The sequence below is a fragment of the Diplotaxodon limnothrissa genome, linkage group LG22 (genome assembly GCF_057381915.1).
Source record: "Diplotaxodon limnothrissa isolate DT_005_m linkage group LG22, D_limnothrissa_male_GT1.1, whole genome shotgun sequence".
In the NCBI taxonomy this organism is placed as follows: domain Eukaryota; kingdom Metazoa; phylum Chordata; class Actinopteri; order Cichliformes; family Cichlidae; genus Diplotaxodon; species Diplotaxodon limnothrissa.
The window spans coordinates 28576272-28591632 of NC_140616.1; the positions used below are offsets into that span (position 1 = coordinate 28576272).

The following is a 15361-nucleotide window of genomic DNA, read 5'->3' on the forward strand; positions in this document are numbered from 1 at the left end:
AATCAGGCGAGTGCATCTCTGAGCTGTTAACATGATTGGCCTTAATTAATTCAGAGTTTTCTGATATCAGTCCCAAATGTAGTCTGCAATCAAGTGTTTTTTTTTGCCTAATTGAAGCCAAGTGCCACACTAAATTATTTTATGGAAAATTGAAAAATTGGATCATGGCAGTTTTATTGCTGTTTGGTTACAGGTGGATATGTGAGAGGGGAAGAAGACAGGAAAGAAAGCCAAAGCCCAAAGCTCATATCCTGCTAGTGTGTACTGATGCTTCCTGGGAAGATATTCAGAGGGGAGGAATAAGAGTTCAAAAAGTAATATCACGCTGTAGCACAATAAGTCCTCAAAGTTAAAGCTGCAGAAGGCTAGATAAAAATGTGTACAGCCAGATAGTTTCAGTGTAGGCCTACAGGGTGTTCTCCTTTGTTGCTCAGGTGCAGTGGCTGTGGTTCATACTAAAAATGTTGTTACAACTATTTAATAGGTTACTGCTAACTTTAGCAATCATAGTCCTTTGGGGATGACTTTTAATGACTCCAGTGCTTTCTGACACTTGTTCTAGTGTCACAGTGATGTTGAGTTGGGGTTTTTTCAGTGTACCTGGCATATAGGGTTGTTCCAGGCTTCTTGGAAAACTTTTGTGGATTTAGGTTTTCTCCATATTGTCTCTCTCAGTTGGTCCTTGTTTTGAATCTGTGGGGAGATTGCATATTCTTCCAATGTCTGTGTAGGTTGTCTCTGGGTTTTCTGGCTTCCCTCACAGTCCTGAGATGTGAGTGGGGTTGGGTGGTTTTAAAGTGGTGATTCTGCCCAGGGTGTACCTGCCTCTCGTCCTATGGCTGCTGGAATAGGCTCTAGCAGCTCCATGACCCTGAATTGGATACACAGACAAAGATGGATGGATACATATCAGTCACAGTTTTTCCTCAGTTTAAGAATAAACTATCATTCATGATAGTGTTCTCTTTAGCACACTGCATGTTTTAATTACTCCAGAAGCACAGGCGTGGTTTATTTCTATATAACTCAGAGCAGGAAAAATCATTTATCATAAAGTTGAACCTTAATTTCCTGTGGAAAAAAAATGGTAACATATGTATTTGACTAATAATTCTTCATAGTGTAAACAAAGTTATTTTTTTGCCAAGATCTTCTCTCTTAGGTGCTGAAAAGATGACGTTGTAGTAGGAGTGCTGCTTCCTTTCTACACACGTTAGACCAGTATTGCTGTTGGGGTAGCTAATAATTGCCCCCAGCCTGGTATGTCTACTATAAATATGAAAGATGATGTGATTCGGAGTCTTTGACAATGAGGTTGCTGAATGGGTAGTTGACAAAAAATGTACAAATAAGCAGTTTACTTTATCCTCAACTTATAGGCTGTATTGGGATTTGGACAGAGTGCGTTTATCTCTTAAAGCTCCAGACTACACAAGCATTTTCATAACCAATTCTCAGCATATGATAAAACCACAACTGGAAAAATTATATACAAGCATCTGCACTGGGAAAAACCAGCAGTTAAAAAAAGAGTCCACCCCTGCAGAGCTTAATGGGCTGCATCATTTCAACCAGGCATTTAAGAGAATTATAAGTTGTTTGGATCCCATCTAAATGCTGCTACATGGGTACATAAATTGACATAAAAACCTACACATTTAAAAATATTTTCCACAGTCTATCAAGGGGCTGGCATCAACATGAGAAAGCTGAATTTCTCTCAAACCAATTGTGGACTTTTATTTTATTTTCCCCCTCAAAATTACAAATGCTGTTTGAGGCCTTCCAGAGTATTATAGTATGTATGGAATTCATATAAAGACATTTGTGGCTCCAGAGGAAACTGCATGAAGTGTGTATGATCAGCTGGAACTGAAGTCAGTTCGTGTGCAGTGAGAACAATGTGAGCTTACTCAAATCTCTGTAGCTGATTGTGATCTGAGCCTCAGAGCTGTCGCCTACATTAAAGTATTTGCATAACACCCGATTCTGTATGTTGAGCAAATTATACCAAGTTTTCTAAACATCCATCGTGGGTCTGAGAATATTATTAAAGGTCAAGTGTAAAGGATCAATGATAATATAGTGTATATTTCCATTTTACAGTTACATTTTTTGGGGAAAAATAGATATTGTTTCTATACTTTAGTGGATGCTTGTCAATCAGCCTATTAACAGTGACAGTGATCTGTTTTGAACACACAAACACAAAGATGTTAGGCAACAGATCCTTTAAGTCCTGTAAGTCATGCGGTGGGGTCTCCGTGAATCGGCCTTATTTGACCAGCACATCCCACAGCTGCTCGATTGGATTGAGTTCTGGGGAATTTGGAGGTCAAATCAATGCAAAGTCATTGTTTAGCTCCTCAAACCATTTCTGAACCGTTGTTGCTTTGTAGCATTAGGTCTGCTGAATAGGCCGCATCCATCAGGGAACACTGTTTCAATGAAAGGCTGTGCATGGTGTGACATAATGCTTAGGTAGATGGTACGTGTCAAAGTAACATCCACATGGATGGCAGGACCAGAGGTTTCCCAGCAGAACATTGCCCAAAGCATCACACTGCCACCGCCTTTCTTTCTTCCATTGCTCTGTGGGCCAGTTCTGATGTTCACGTACCCATTGTTGGTGCTTTCAGCAGTGGACACACTGACTGTGTGTGTCTGTGCAGCCATGCACAACAAACTCTGATGCTCTGTGTGTTCTGCCACATTTCTATCACTTGGACGTTTCTTGGACTCCTTTGATAGATACTGACCACTGCAGGGACAGTCTGTCCTTTGTCAAACTCACTCAAATCCCTAAACTTGGCCCATTTTTCCAGCTTATAACACGTCAACTTTCACTTCCTCCCTAATTCATACAGGTGCCACGGTGAAGAAATAAACAGTGTTATTTACTTCACCTGTTGGTGGTATATGTACACTGTGCACTTGTTCAGAATAGTGTTAGCTAAACTTATACCCACACACTCTTGTTACAGTTTATTAACTCTCTCTATAAACTGCTAGAGAATCCTCTGAGGAATCCCACAGCTGTCCAGTTCTAATTTCAGTTTTTCCTCAGTGTCTGGATGTGCTGTGGAGGTCATAAAAGGGGGCTGTGGGTTGTTTCATCATTCTGCTTTATCCACAGTTAGGTCTGGCAGGAAGTCAAGACTTTTTTTGCAGGTCATCCCAGTATGGGGCCACTAAAGTGTAATGGCACACAGCCATCTCACTATTGCTCTCCCACACTATTGATCTGTTTTATTTCGAGATGCTGCTGTATAGCAAAGATACTAGAGCTAAAGCGTTATTTTCTCTTATCACACTCACAGTTTAGTGGAAACAAAATTGTTGAGGAAAAAATCCAAGTATTTGGTAAAGTGTGAACCATGTGCTTAAGGCGGGCTGCGTTATATCATGCCTCGGTTGTTTCAATACAGGCAGGAAGGCAAATGAAATTAGAAAGCAATGGAAAACAAACAGAATGAAAATATTGAAGGTTACCACTTTATTTATATATTTTTTACATGTTAGGATCACTGGTGGGAGCATGTTAGTCGATGGTGCTGTTTGGATGGGGTCTTTACATTGTGAGGACTTTGGGTGACATCTGCCTTGTGTTGACACTGCAGGCCTTGGCACCTTAAAACCAGATTTTAGCTGAAATGAAACAACATTTGAAGAGCCATGAGCCAGTCTAGTTACATTGTTGGCCTAGTTTTGTTTTTATATTCATTCATGGCATTTCTGTATTCTCTCTTATACAAGAGAGCCTCTCACATCTAATGTGATACTTATATGAAGCGCTAAAGAGCACGCTCTTATTTCCACTCGTATTCTGACGTGTAGCAATAGGTGGAATTGTTAAATGTCTCAAAAGGTTTGAATGATCATCTTAACCTGTGCATCCCCCTTTTGAGTGCAGCTGAAAGTGAAGAATAAGGATGCAAAACAATGGCAACCTTGGGTGCTGCTCTGCACACAGTGAGCCAGCAGAGTACAGCAAGAAGAGGAAAACACAGAGATTGAATCAAGGGCGAAAAGGGAGAGAAGTATTATTTTGGTAAACATAAGTCACGTAGCCACCAGTCGGGAATTAAAGCGAACGCTTTGGATGAGTAATGCTGCTGCTGCTGTGGTCGTGGTGCTCAGCGATGAGTGCGTACAGGCTGGAAGCAGCCCTCGGTAAGGTGTCCCGAGTGGAGACGAGCCAATATTTTTCTACCAAGCTCATAAACTGCAACATAACCCCCAATCTTTCTGCTACAGGCTGCTGCTGCGGAGTTGAGCAAGTCTGCTTGTTTAGGGTGAAGCTTCTTAAATCTGCTTCTGTTAACTGTTAATAATTACATACAGTGTTGGGTTTTGAGGAGAGGGGACAGATGGACAGCGATTACTCAGACCTTTTAGAAACATGTTGCAATGAGAGCAAATTTATAGCCGAGTAAATTTGCCTTCGCAAACTTATTAGATTGCATATGTTGCCACAGGACGGCCCGAAATCAGCAGACTTGTAGATGTACTGGCCTCCTGCTCCAACATGATTAACGTGGAAGTGTTTTATGTCACCTGAAGTAAGCGGGCTCCTATCATCTTTTCGTTGTAGCAGATGGAATATTTGATGGAAAGACGAGAGATATCAAATGAGCCGTTGTTATGGGGATAATTCTAAAAGGGGCAGATGGCTTTGGGGAATATCACAGGCTGGTGGGTTATTTTTAGACTTACTGCAGCACACCTCAACCTTTCAAAGCACATCCTCCGCCTCCGTTGGAGCATTCATCAAATGACCCTGCCTTGCTAGCGGCCGCTGGCCGGGATGAGCTGTTAAACTCTGCTGACCTGGTCATCTGGGCCAGAGCACAACTCTTTGTTAATGTTAATCCTGCTGGATAAATCACTGTCGGTGTAGTAAGCCTCACCAGTAAGCCTGGTTTTACTTTACGCGAGGTATTTTAGCGATTTGTAGTGTACTATTTATTATTCAGATATGGAGTTAGCTTTAATAATTACTAGCATTACTGTAAGCCTCTTCTCTTGACGCCATTGCTTTTCTTGCACCACAAAGGCATGCACGCTCATTGTCGACATATCGCTGATGTAATCAGTTTTCTGCGGCGTTAACGCTCCGTGTTTAACGAGCATTTCCTACACGCAGTGTGATGAACGTGACATCTGTATTTGTTTGGCTCTAACTCATCCTCTTCTCGCTGTTGCTGCACAGTATTTGAGAGTGAATCTTAATGAGCTGTATTGACACCCGCGGTGACGCACGTTATAGTCTAGTAAACACTGGCAAATCACCCGGTGTCGGTCGTCATCCTTATCTTCACCTGCGCTCCTACTTCAAGGGTGACAGAGACACTGCGAGGGGCGGAGAGGCTTGTTTAATCCGAGTTGTGTTTTGATCGGTGGCTTTCATACTCGCAGGAGAAAGTGTCGTCTCTCTCTCTCTGTTTCCTTCCTGGTTGCTGTGGCGACGCCTGCTGCAGCGCTTCACTTCTGCCAACTCCAGCAGCATCTGGGCAGAAGTGTGTGTGAGTGCGTTACACATATTATGTAACAAGTTAGCACAGGCACCAAATTAATAAACAGATCAATTTCTCTCGTTCCTTGGAGTTTATTAATGAACCCGTCACAACCCAACAAATCAATACATTAAAAATGAGCTGAGTTCTCTCCCAAGTCAGTTCTTAGAAAACACACACATCCCCTGTGATGCACCTGTTGCTCCTGCAGCACTTGTTGGAGCAGCATTTGGATATTTAATCCTCCTTCATGCTGACTTTTACCTAATCTGTGTTTTGTGGCGTCTTTCGCTTGCGTAATTCCCTCAGCTGGCCAAACTGCTCTATGGCTCATTTACCACCTCATTTTCTTTGCTGCTACCCAACCCTCGTCCTCCTGCCTGGTCTGACGTGAAGTTCAGATGAGGATATTTATTTCACATTTTTTCTAGGATCTGAGAGCTAAGCAATAGTTTGGTTTATCGCTTTCCAGCCACAGATCATTGTAATTGAAGTTTTATTAGAAACAAAAACAGGATTTGTGGAAGCACAAGCACGACCTTACTATTTAAAGAGACGATAATGAACATTTTTCTGCTTAACAGGGAACAGGCAGTTTTTTAAAGGGTTAAAAATAACAGTTACTGAAAGTTGTCCGAAACTTGTAAACTTTGGGTTTCATATTAAATCAGCGTTTTAAGTTTCTCACTTTGAAATATCAGAGATGAGACCTTAAGCTAACATTAGCTGAAGAAGCTGCAGTGTAGAGCTAAGACTATACGCATTAACAAATCACATCTCCTCTTAAGCTTTGGTAAATAATTTCAGACACAATCATAAATCTTACTGATAACAAAAGGTATCATTTAAAGTGTACTTGGCGTAGACTTTGCCTGGAAAATTTGAAGCTGTGCATATAGATTTGATTGAATGACTGTGTAGATACTAGAGATGGCACGATACCACTTTTTTATGTCCGATACCGATACCGATATCATAAATTTGGATATCTGCCAATACCGATATGAATCCGATATAGTGTTTTTTAATCAACAAAACTGTTTTTTAAATATCTTGCTGCATTTTGTATAAGTTCATACTCAAGTTTAAAACAACAACTACACTAAAGCTATTCTGTTATACCTGTATGCAAAAAAAAATATTTCATAGTTCAGCAATACTGATCAATCTAATAAACTTAAACCTACACCATCCTCCCTATTCTGGTATTTTAAAGAGTACTTAGCATAAATATTAAGCAACCTAACTAATAGGGTTCCAACTCCCAGCAACAACAAAAATAAATAAATAAAAAATAGGGAACCACCCCTCACGCTCCACCTCATGATGCTTAATCGCCGTAATCAACCTTAATTTGATGCAGTGTGAAAAAAAATGCACAGAAATCAATTATTTTTCAAGAAATATTAAATAGATTCAACATCTTTCTTCAACAGAATTGCAGACTGCACAGATGGTACCTTCCCAAAGGAAAAAGTACTATAGCTTACTAGGGTATATATATTAGACTTAATAGTTACTATATACAATAATGGACTTCTATTCATTTTACATCAAATTAAAACTTTGGGTGTCAGATAATTATTTATTAAAAGCTAGACATTTTAAATGAGAATAAGAAAGAAAAGTATGTCTTTGTGCCCCCTTTTCCCTGTTGATGCCCTATCGGCCCCCCTGGCTAAACTTTGCTAGATCCGCCCCTGCACAGTTACCAGCCGTCAGCTACGTAGAAAAAGATCCTCGAGTAGAAAGTAATATTAAATAAATTCTAACAACAGCTGATCAAGCTTAAACGTGCTGCTGTTGTTCAGCCGCTGGTTTCCTCTTTCTGGTGCAAAGTGGGCCAAAAACAAAGAAGAGAGACAGACTCGCGACAGAAAAGCCGATCAGCTGATCGTTAAGCAGTTTCATGATTGAAGTAGCAGCAGGAGAGGCAGTCGCTTGTTAAGCTTAACGCAGGAATGCTTTACAAACATTCAGAGATGGACTTACACACTTGCTTTACTTCTCTCGGGGATAACTTTGTCGGAGATGAAATGCCGGGTTGCTAGCGAAGCTCCAAATGCTATCCAGACTAGTGATGTGCGGATCGATCCTGAAATATCGATTCCTCCGATACCAGTCATTTATGTTCTAGAATCGATTCTCACATTAAAATATCGATATTTTTAGTAATTTAGAGTAAATTTGTAGTTTATCATTAACAGCAACACAGTGGAAAGAAACTATAACATTCGGATTGTCTACATTCAAAGGAACTACTTCCTCTTCCGCCTTTCATAGTCATGTGCGAAATACCCTTGGCGTGCGCACTCACAACAATGGCTGAGCGTAATTGTGCGGACATATTTTACCTCCACAAACAGCTGAGACATGGTTTGCGATACATGTGGCAAAAAAGTGCTCCAAGAGTGAGGTGTTGTGGCCATACTTTCCCAACCTTGAGACCTCGGAATTAGGGAGACATTCAAAAGGGCACATTTTACAGGGTTTATTTATCGGATAAAATACATTAAATGTCACCGAAACAGCGGGGGCGTCCAAATTTAGAGGCTGCTTCCACCTGAGGACCCGCCCTTCGCGGTCTAAAGAAAGCCGGGTAGTACGTCATGAGTTCCCTCGGTGGAGTGAAACTCAGTCGTCTGCTCCTTGCTCTCTAAAATATAACCGGGCGCTGGCGTAAACTCTCGACAGTCTCACACTTTCTTTAATTAGTTTTCTGTTTGATGTTTATTCAGCTGTGTGAAAACCCCGGAGGAACCCACCCGAGGGATTAATAAAGTTAAATTTAATTTAATCTAATCTAATAACTTTAATCTGAGCCAAACCGATTTACTCCCGAACAAACAAAACACTGAAAAAGCCAAACAATAACATTTTTAAGTTATCAAAGTGACTTATATATCATGTTTAACCCGAGTTGTGAAAGCCTGCGGGGGTTTGAAGACGATGTGTTGATCGGCTCAGATATTTGAAGTTTACACAGCTACATTCTCACCTGAAAACATGTTAAAAGTTGTTGTTTTTTGCGACCCAGAAAGAGAAATAAGAGTGATATTAAAACTAAGTAGCTGCCGCCATTGTTGGAAACTGGAATTGGCTCGGCCGCGCTATGAATTCTGCAATATGGTTTTTCAATTTTGTTGTCCAGGTGGAAATTCGGGAGAATGGTGGCTCCGGGATTCTCCCGGAAAAATCGGGAGGGTTGGCATGTTTGGTTGTGGCAACATCACTAACCTTGTCAAACACCTCAGAGTAAATCATATCACAGAATATGAGGTGTGTATGTTGAGACGAACTGAAGAAGAGGAGAGGGACAGGTGCTGCTAGGGCAAGACACACGTCTCTCACAGAGTCCTTTAATGCTGCAGGCAGGCAACGTGTTCAAATAGCGCACAACTTCAGTTTTTTTTTATTTCTATATGATGAACTCTGCGTTATTAAGTGATAAGAACAAGTAATCTGATGTCCTGTAATCATTATGACGCTATAATTTGAGATACAATAAATAAAATACGTTTTTTTTGTATAAAGTATCGGTATCGGATCAGTATCGTCGATACCACCCTGAAAAGTACTTGGTATCGAATCGGAAAGGAAATCAGTGGTATCGCACATCACTAATCCAGACCACCGACAGGTCCCGCATGCCACAGCCGCTCTATCACGTGATGCATACTGCTCCGACGTGCTAACGTTCTGAGGTGAGTTACAGCGTGTTGCAAGTTTTGTGAGGTGCTTTCGTGATATTTAATGGATCGGATTACATTTTTTATTTTTCTCCGATATCCGATCCAGTAATTTAGGTCAGTATCGGATCGGTCCATCTCTAGTAGATACACAAAAAAACTCAACTTTAATCAGATTTTCATTACAAACGTGTTCTCCTTAACTTGTTCTGGATTATTTTTTTCCCATTTAAAGCCTGTGAGATGAAACTCATGCTTATTCAGCCTTCATAAAACCTCGATGCAGAACTTAACAGAAGGCTTTGGAGATAAACTGCGCACCGTGGTTCTCTCAGTTCTGCACAACAACAAGAAGAACACGGCAGATGCTTTTCAAAAGCTGGAGGGACTCGTAGACGTTTACAGATGCGCCTAGTGAGCCATAGCCAGTCAGAGACCTTGATCTCTCCCGTCTTGGCTGGCTTTTACTTTGCTTGTATGTGCTAATTTACCAATTTGATGAAATCCTTTTTATATAATCATAGGTAATTGCATCTATTTCTAACTCTTGTGGAATTTTCCTCTTAGCAGTGGCCCTCTTTTTCTTCCCACTTGTTGTTTTTCTGCGTTGGTTATCTAAGTCAGAAGATTGCCTCTGTGCTGATATGCAATCGAGGATGGCAGAGTAGAGAAACTGCAGCAAGTGTTCAGGCTGTGGGTGTGTGTGTGACAGAGCTGCGCGTGTGTGGGAGTTCATCAGCTCATTACAGACTAACCATCCTCTTTTGTTCGCTTTTAATGTGAAAGAATTTGTTTCCAGTTTTAGAGTCAATGTAGGCTACCTATAATTTGCACATCTCCTAGCAACAAGACTTTGAACAAACTAAATATAACTACTTGCAAAGGTGTCACTATAGGCTGAGCGCTTCTGGCTATGAAAGAGTTATGTTTTGTGCGTGTGTTTATGGATGGGTATGTGCACGCACATCACCAGAGGTCTTCCAGTAAGAGCAAAAGTCCGTAATTTTCCAAATGCTCTTCACAACAGCGTGAGGTGATTACAGTGTTTGAATAACAGCAAGCAAGTCAAGTAGATCTCTGCTGTACATTGTAGGAAAACTTGATCATGTGCACGTCCACATGGCTAAACCTACTTAGTTTTGACACAATGTAATAAGTATTTGCAGGAAGAGGCCTGTATAGAGACAATGAGCGGATCACAGAGCTGCAGTTTCTGCTAAGTGAGTTCGTGTACTGGAAAAGGCAAAGTAGTTTGACTACCGGGAAATGCATTATTTATACATGCACATAGCTATCAAATTAATATTGGTGGGACAGTGCATGTAGTGGGGGTTAAATGCACGCAGAACACATTGCAGTTCGAGCTCAGTTGCTTGAGCGGCCACAAAATGATCCGGGTTTAGAGCGGGAATGGATCACTGTGCTGTTAAAGAAGTCAACACTTTCTTTTCTAAAGAAAGAAATATCTGCTGCTGTGAATAAAAACAATAAGTACTCGAAACAAAACAAACTTCTTTTTATTCTAGACTACAAAGGTACAAAAAGTGTGGAAGAAGCCTCGAGCTAAATTTAGTAAGAACTGGAAAATCTACAATATTGCAAAAAATAAACAAAGACAGTTGATGATATTATCTTCATAATCCAGCCTTACTCTCAGGGCTATATTAAAGTTAAATAATAATAATATAATCATAATGGGATTTTTAATTGATTGCATTGAGATCTTGGACGTCCACTTTAAGCTCTTAAGACCCAAAGTCTTTCATGGCATGCATTTTTAATTTCTCTTGGTTATTTGGGCTGATTGGGACCTTTATTAATGCAAAAACAAAGAATTATGTAATTTATTTTAACCTGATATGCATTTTAACTACAAAAATTCTTTTCTTTGCAGGATATTGCACTGTTATGTGGATTGTTTATTCCAATCCTGGTCCAATATCAGCAGAGTAGCGCAGCATTTTTCAGTATAATCATTACAACATATGACAATCTTGCCCACTTACAGCGTTCTTTCTTTTTATTTTGCCAAATTTTTGTACTTAAAATTATAAAATTTCAATTTTTTTTTCAATAACAAGAGTTTCACATTGTATGTTGAGTCCAAATGTCAAAGACGGGTGAAGCAAAACATGATGAGCAAGGGCTGGAACTAAACCAGAGAGGGAGAAGCGTCTACTGAGGTCATAGATCCGAGGAGGACGATGTTGTTTCTACAAAATGACTTCTTGTTGCTACCAGAGGAGCTGCACCCTGCTGGCCACTCGGAAAAAATGCAAGCTTCAGCCAGTTAAAGTTAGCTTTACTTTTTAGATCCAGAAACTTCTCTATATGCATCCTATGAAGTCTAGACAGACGCTGAACACAAATAATAAAAAGAAGGAGAAGAAAAGCTCTCATAGCCCCTCAGTGTGTGCTGGTGGTAGTCTGTTTTGAGTGAAGTGTGTTCTTTAATACAGACGTGAGTCTCAATGTCACCCTCCTGTAGCTCCAGCCTCCCTGGGGCTCTCTCTCACTGGCTGTGACAGCACAGCCTCAGCTGCCCACACCCGTCCTCGTTCCCCCGCCTTCCTGCTGGATTGCCTATCTTAATACTTCCCCACTTGCCACTGTACACAACAGATCGGGGCACCAGCGGCAGCGAGCTCAGCTCTTTCATCTGCCTGTCACACAGACTGAGCCGCTCTGACTCAGTGTTTATCACAGCCGCAGGTGTGACACTAGAAAGTATATGACAAGTGGTTTTCACGTGTGCGTGTGTGTGTGTGCGTGCACTGCTGTTACTCTCAGAGGAGTCATTACTCAGGTGATCTTTTCGGGAGCCCCTGAACTCCCACGTTTGAAGTCGATCTTCTTCTTAGCCTGCCCGGAGCGTGTAGGCGCTCAGTTCACTGAGCTCATTGTTCAAAACAAATCGTTGTGTCTCCCCCTGCACCTTAGCCAAATAGGGAACACATCAGGACTCAGTGGCCAACCTTTAGAGGAATTGAACTGAACTCACTCAGTGTGGATTTATTTCTTTTGCGGTTGTCACAGTGTGTGTGTGTGTGTGTGTGTGTGTGTGTGTGTGTGTGTGTGTGTGTGTGTGTGTGTGTGTGTGTGTGTGTGTGTGTGTGTGTGTGTGTGTGTGTGTGTGTGTGTGTGTCCGCCCATACTGATCCTTTCTGTCGTCCTCGTTCTGTTTTGTTTCAAGATGTGTTGGTGAATAAGAAACCGTGTGACTGCGATGTCATCGCCGACTGTAAAGTGGGGGATGCTGTGAGCCTGGAAGTAAAACTGACCAATCGCAGCAAGAATTCAGTGGGGCCCCTGGCTCTGAACGTGGTGCCATATCAGGACTATCAGAATGGAGTCCAGAACTACGATCTGGAGGACGGAGTCACCTTCATCGGCTCCAACACCTTCTACATTGATACGGTCGGTCAGAGCCACAGTTCTATATTCATGTTGTTTCCCAGCAAAGACCTGAGATATGCAAATACAAATCTATTCTTAATGGTGATAGGTCGTTGCAGCAGAGGTCACATATACTCAATTGTAACACAGTCACATCACAGGAGTTTAAGCTGATATTGTAATGGGCTCAGTAATTCCTAACTAAGGTAATTGCATTTTTTAAGCTCATAATTTCTGGAAAGAGGCATAGTTTAGTCTTCTTAGTTTAGTTTTCCATATATGCTGCACATCTGGGAACGGCAGAGACAGACGTGACTTTTGTGTTGATCGATTGCACAAGTCACTGTCAGTTACTTTAAATAGAATTGAGTGGCTAAGTAGACGCAGAGGAAAACACACTGGAAAGTCTAAAGGTTCTACTTTTCTTAGCAAAACAACCCTAACGCCTCAAAAGACGGCATGGTCCTTTTACTCTCATCGTAAAAAATTTCTATTGGCTCTGAAGAGATCCTCAGAGTCAGTATTTGTATATAACCGCTTCTGATTTCTGATGTTAAACAAGCTGCAGGCTGTTGAACAGGATTCGTCTTGTGCCAGAACAAAGAGTTTTAAAAGCACATGAAAGAATACTTGAATTCTTCGCTTTCATGAATGTGCAGAACTGCTTAATTCTGGCAGTCGTTCTCAGCTGAACGAGAACTTGTCTGCTCTTCATCATCAAAGCGAGGTGACCACTAACAGTTCTTACTGCTGTGTCTCTTTTCTGTCACCAGGTTAAACCCAACGAAAGTACTGTATGTGAGGGTGCCCTGCTTTTCCTTTACACCGGAGATTTCTACCTTAGTATCAAATTCCAGGACGACAGCGCTGGACGAGAGCTTCCTTTGGCCTGGTTCACTCTGCCCAGCGTCCACATCAGAGCGCTCGACACTCCACCACAGGCCGGGGCCTGAGGACTTCAAGGTCATAGACCTGACCAAGAGATCGGGCGTTTTGTTGCTGTTATATGTAAATACAGTAGCATTATAATGAATTGACATGTGAATATCATTTTGGTAAATGTTTCTGCATTTGTATAGTTAACACAACCTGTGTGCTTGGGGTGAATAAAAACAAAACACACAATTTGCAAATTTGCGCGGGGTAATGTCAGGTGAAATGAAATTCTCCATCCTTTCTGAGCGCAGCCATTTAGTGCAATCAAAGCAGGGAGACAAAGTAAATCGGCTCGTTTCCTGGTTAAGACAGCACAGCAATTCACACTGTTAACCAGCAGCAACACATGTTAACAATGTTGATCACTGAGGAAGCAAGCTAGCTAGCCTCAGATACAGGAAGTCATCTTATTAGCTGTGCAGCAGCATCTGATTTTGTGTAGCCCTGATTTGTCAGACTGTGGATTGCTCTGTGTTACACATACTGTGTGGTTGGTTGTCAGTTGTAAGTCAAGGGGGAATAAGTGTGCTCATGTTTTCATATTGTCTGAAAAATCAAGCTGGTTTGTTAAGTGGGTGCATGCGAACCAAAGTTAGCCTGCTTTTTTAGCCCATAGGGGTCAACTGGGGGATATTTGGACCAACACTTCCTGTTCTGTACCAGCCTCAGTTTTAACAAAGGCTGATGCATTAAAGAAGGCTGATAAAATATAATATGAAAACCTGAGCACACTTATATCTGAGCATTGCCAGCGGTTTCAAGATCCACCATTTACTTGCACACAACCACAGTCTGCTCACAAAGCCTGCTGTTCCTGGCCTGCACATTCAGCATATTCACAGGAGACATGGCTGCTATATGAGAAGAAGGTGACCTTGAACAAAAGTTTAAGTTAAGAATGGTTTTGATTTTCTCACCTCATATACTGGCTGGTTAGAAGCAGCCTGCTGGATAAGCCACAGAAAGGTAGCGCAAGACTCAACAAGGACGTGCAAAACGATGCTAGTGCTTTTTTAGTTGTTATTACTACAGTGCCAAATTCTGGGTTTAGCCAAGAGTGAACACTGAAACTGTTTCCACTGCTGTATGGACTTACCTCAGCCTGTATCAGTACACTGAATTATGGATTTGAGTCTCTTAGATTAGGCCTGTTGTGTGTGACTTATGATAGCTGTAAATATATGTTAAAAGAAGACTGCTATTGTTCATTTGGGCATCATTAAAGTTTTCATTTGTCTATCCAAGCCATTAAATATTCGTGCTTCATTTATCGTGCCCACTGAAGTGACCTTTACTATAACCGCTTTTTGCGGACGCTCGATTCTGACATTTACATTCTTCAAAATCCATAAACTGCACTTTGAGTTATACACAGTATATTTATAGCAGCAGCTACACTGAGACTTACCACAGTGTACACATCTGTGTTTTAATGCTCATTGATGCACTGGGAGTTACCTAGTGCACCCACAGCACTGCTAATAGAGTCCATTTGAAATCTGTTTTCCAGTAACAGTTGAATTTCTGCAACCTTTCAGGTTACTACAGGTCCCAGCGGAGTCTGAAAAAAAGGCTAATAACAAGCTCTCCCACCACCTGACACTGAAACTGTACCATGAAAGAGTTTGTATTCATATAAAGTTGTAGACAGTAAAAATGCAGGTTTTATAGATGTATTTCAATGGACTTCTTTTTGTTTTAGTGCTGTGATGTTTTCTCCTGCATACAATGCAAACAGTTCCAAACTCATGCCCCCGGTACTGATGAGTTTATCTATGCATTTATTTGTTAGACTATTAATAGATTCTGCGCATGAGCGCCTAT

At 41.2% G+C, this 15361-nt stretch overlaps 1 protein-coding gene across 2 annotated transcripts in view; it reads left to right on the plus strand.

Moving 5' to 3' along the window:
• The window catches only part of trappc9 (trafficking protein particle complex subunit 9), a 236757-nt gene extending 221982 nt beyond the window's left edge, over positions 1–14775 (plus strand). For both annotated transcript variants that reach the window (XM_085346339.1, XM_085346340.1), the window contains 2 exons: positions 12399–12622; positions 13375–14775. In XM_085346339.1, coding sequence (XP_085202465.1) covers positions 12399–12622; positions 13375–13554 — 404 coding nt within the window. In that variant the 3' untranslated portion in view covers positions 13555–14775. The remainder of the gene's footprint in view (positions 1–12398; positions 12623–13374) is intronic.
• The last annotated feature ends 586 nt before the right edge of the window (positions 14776–15361 follow it).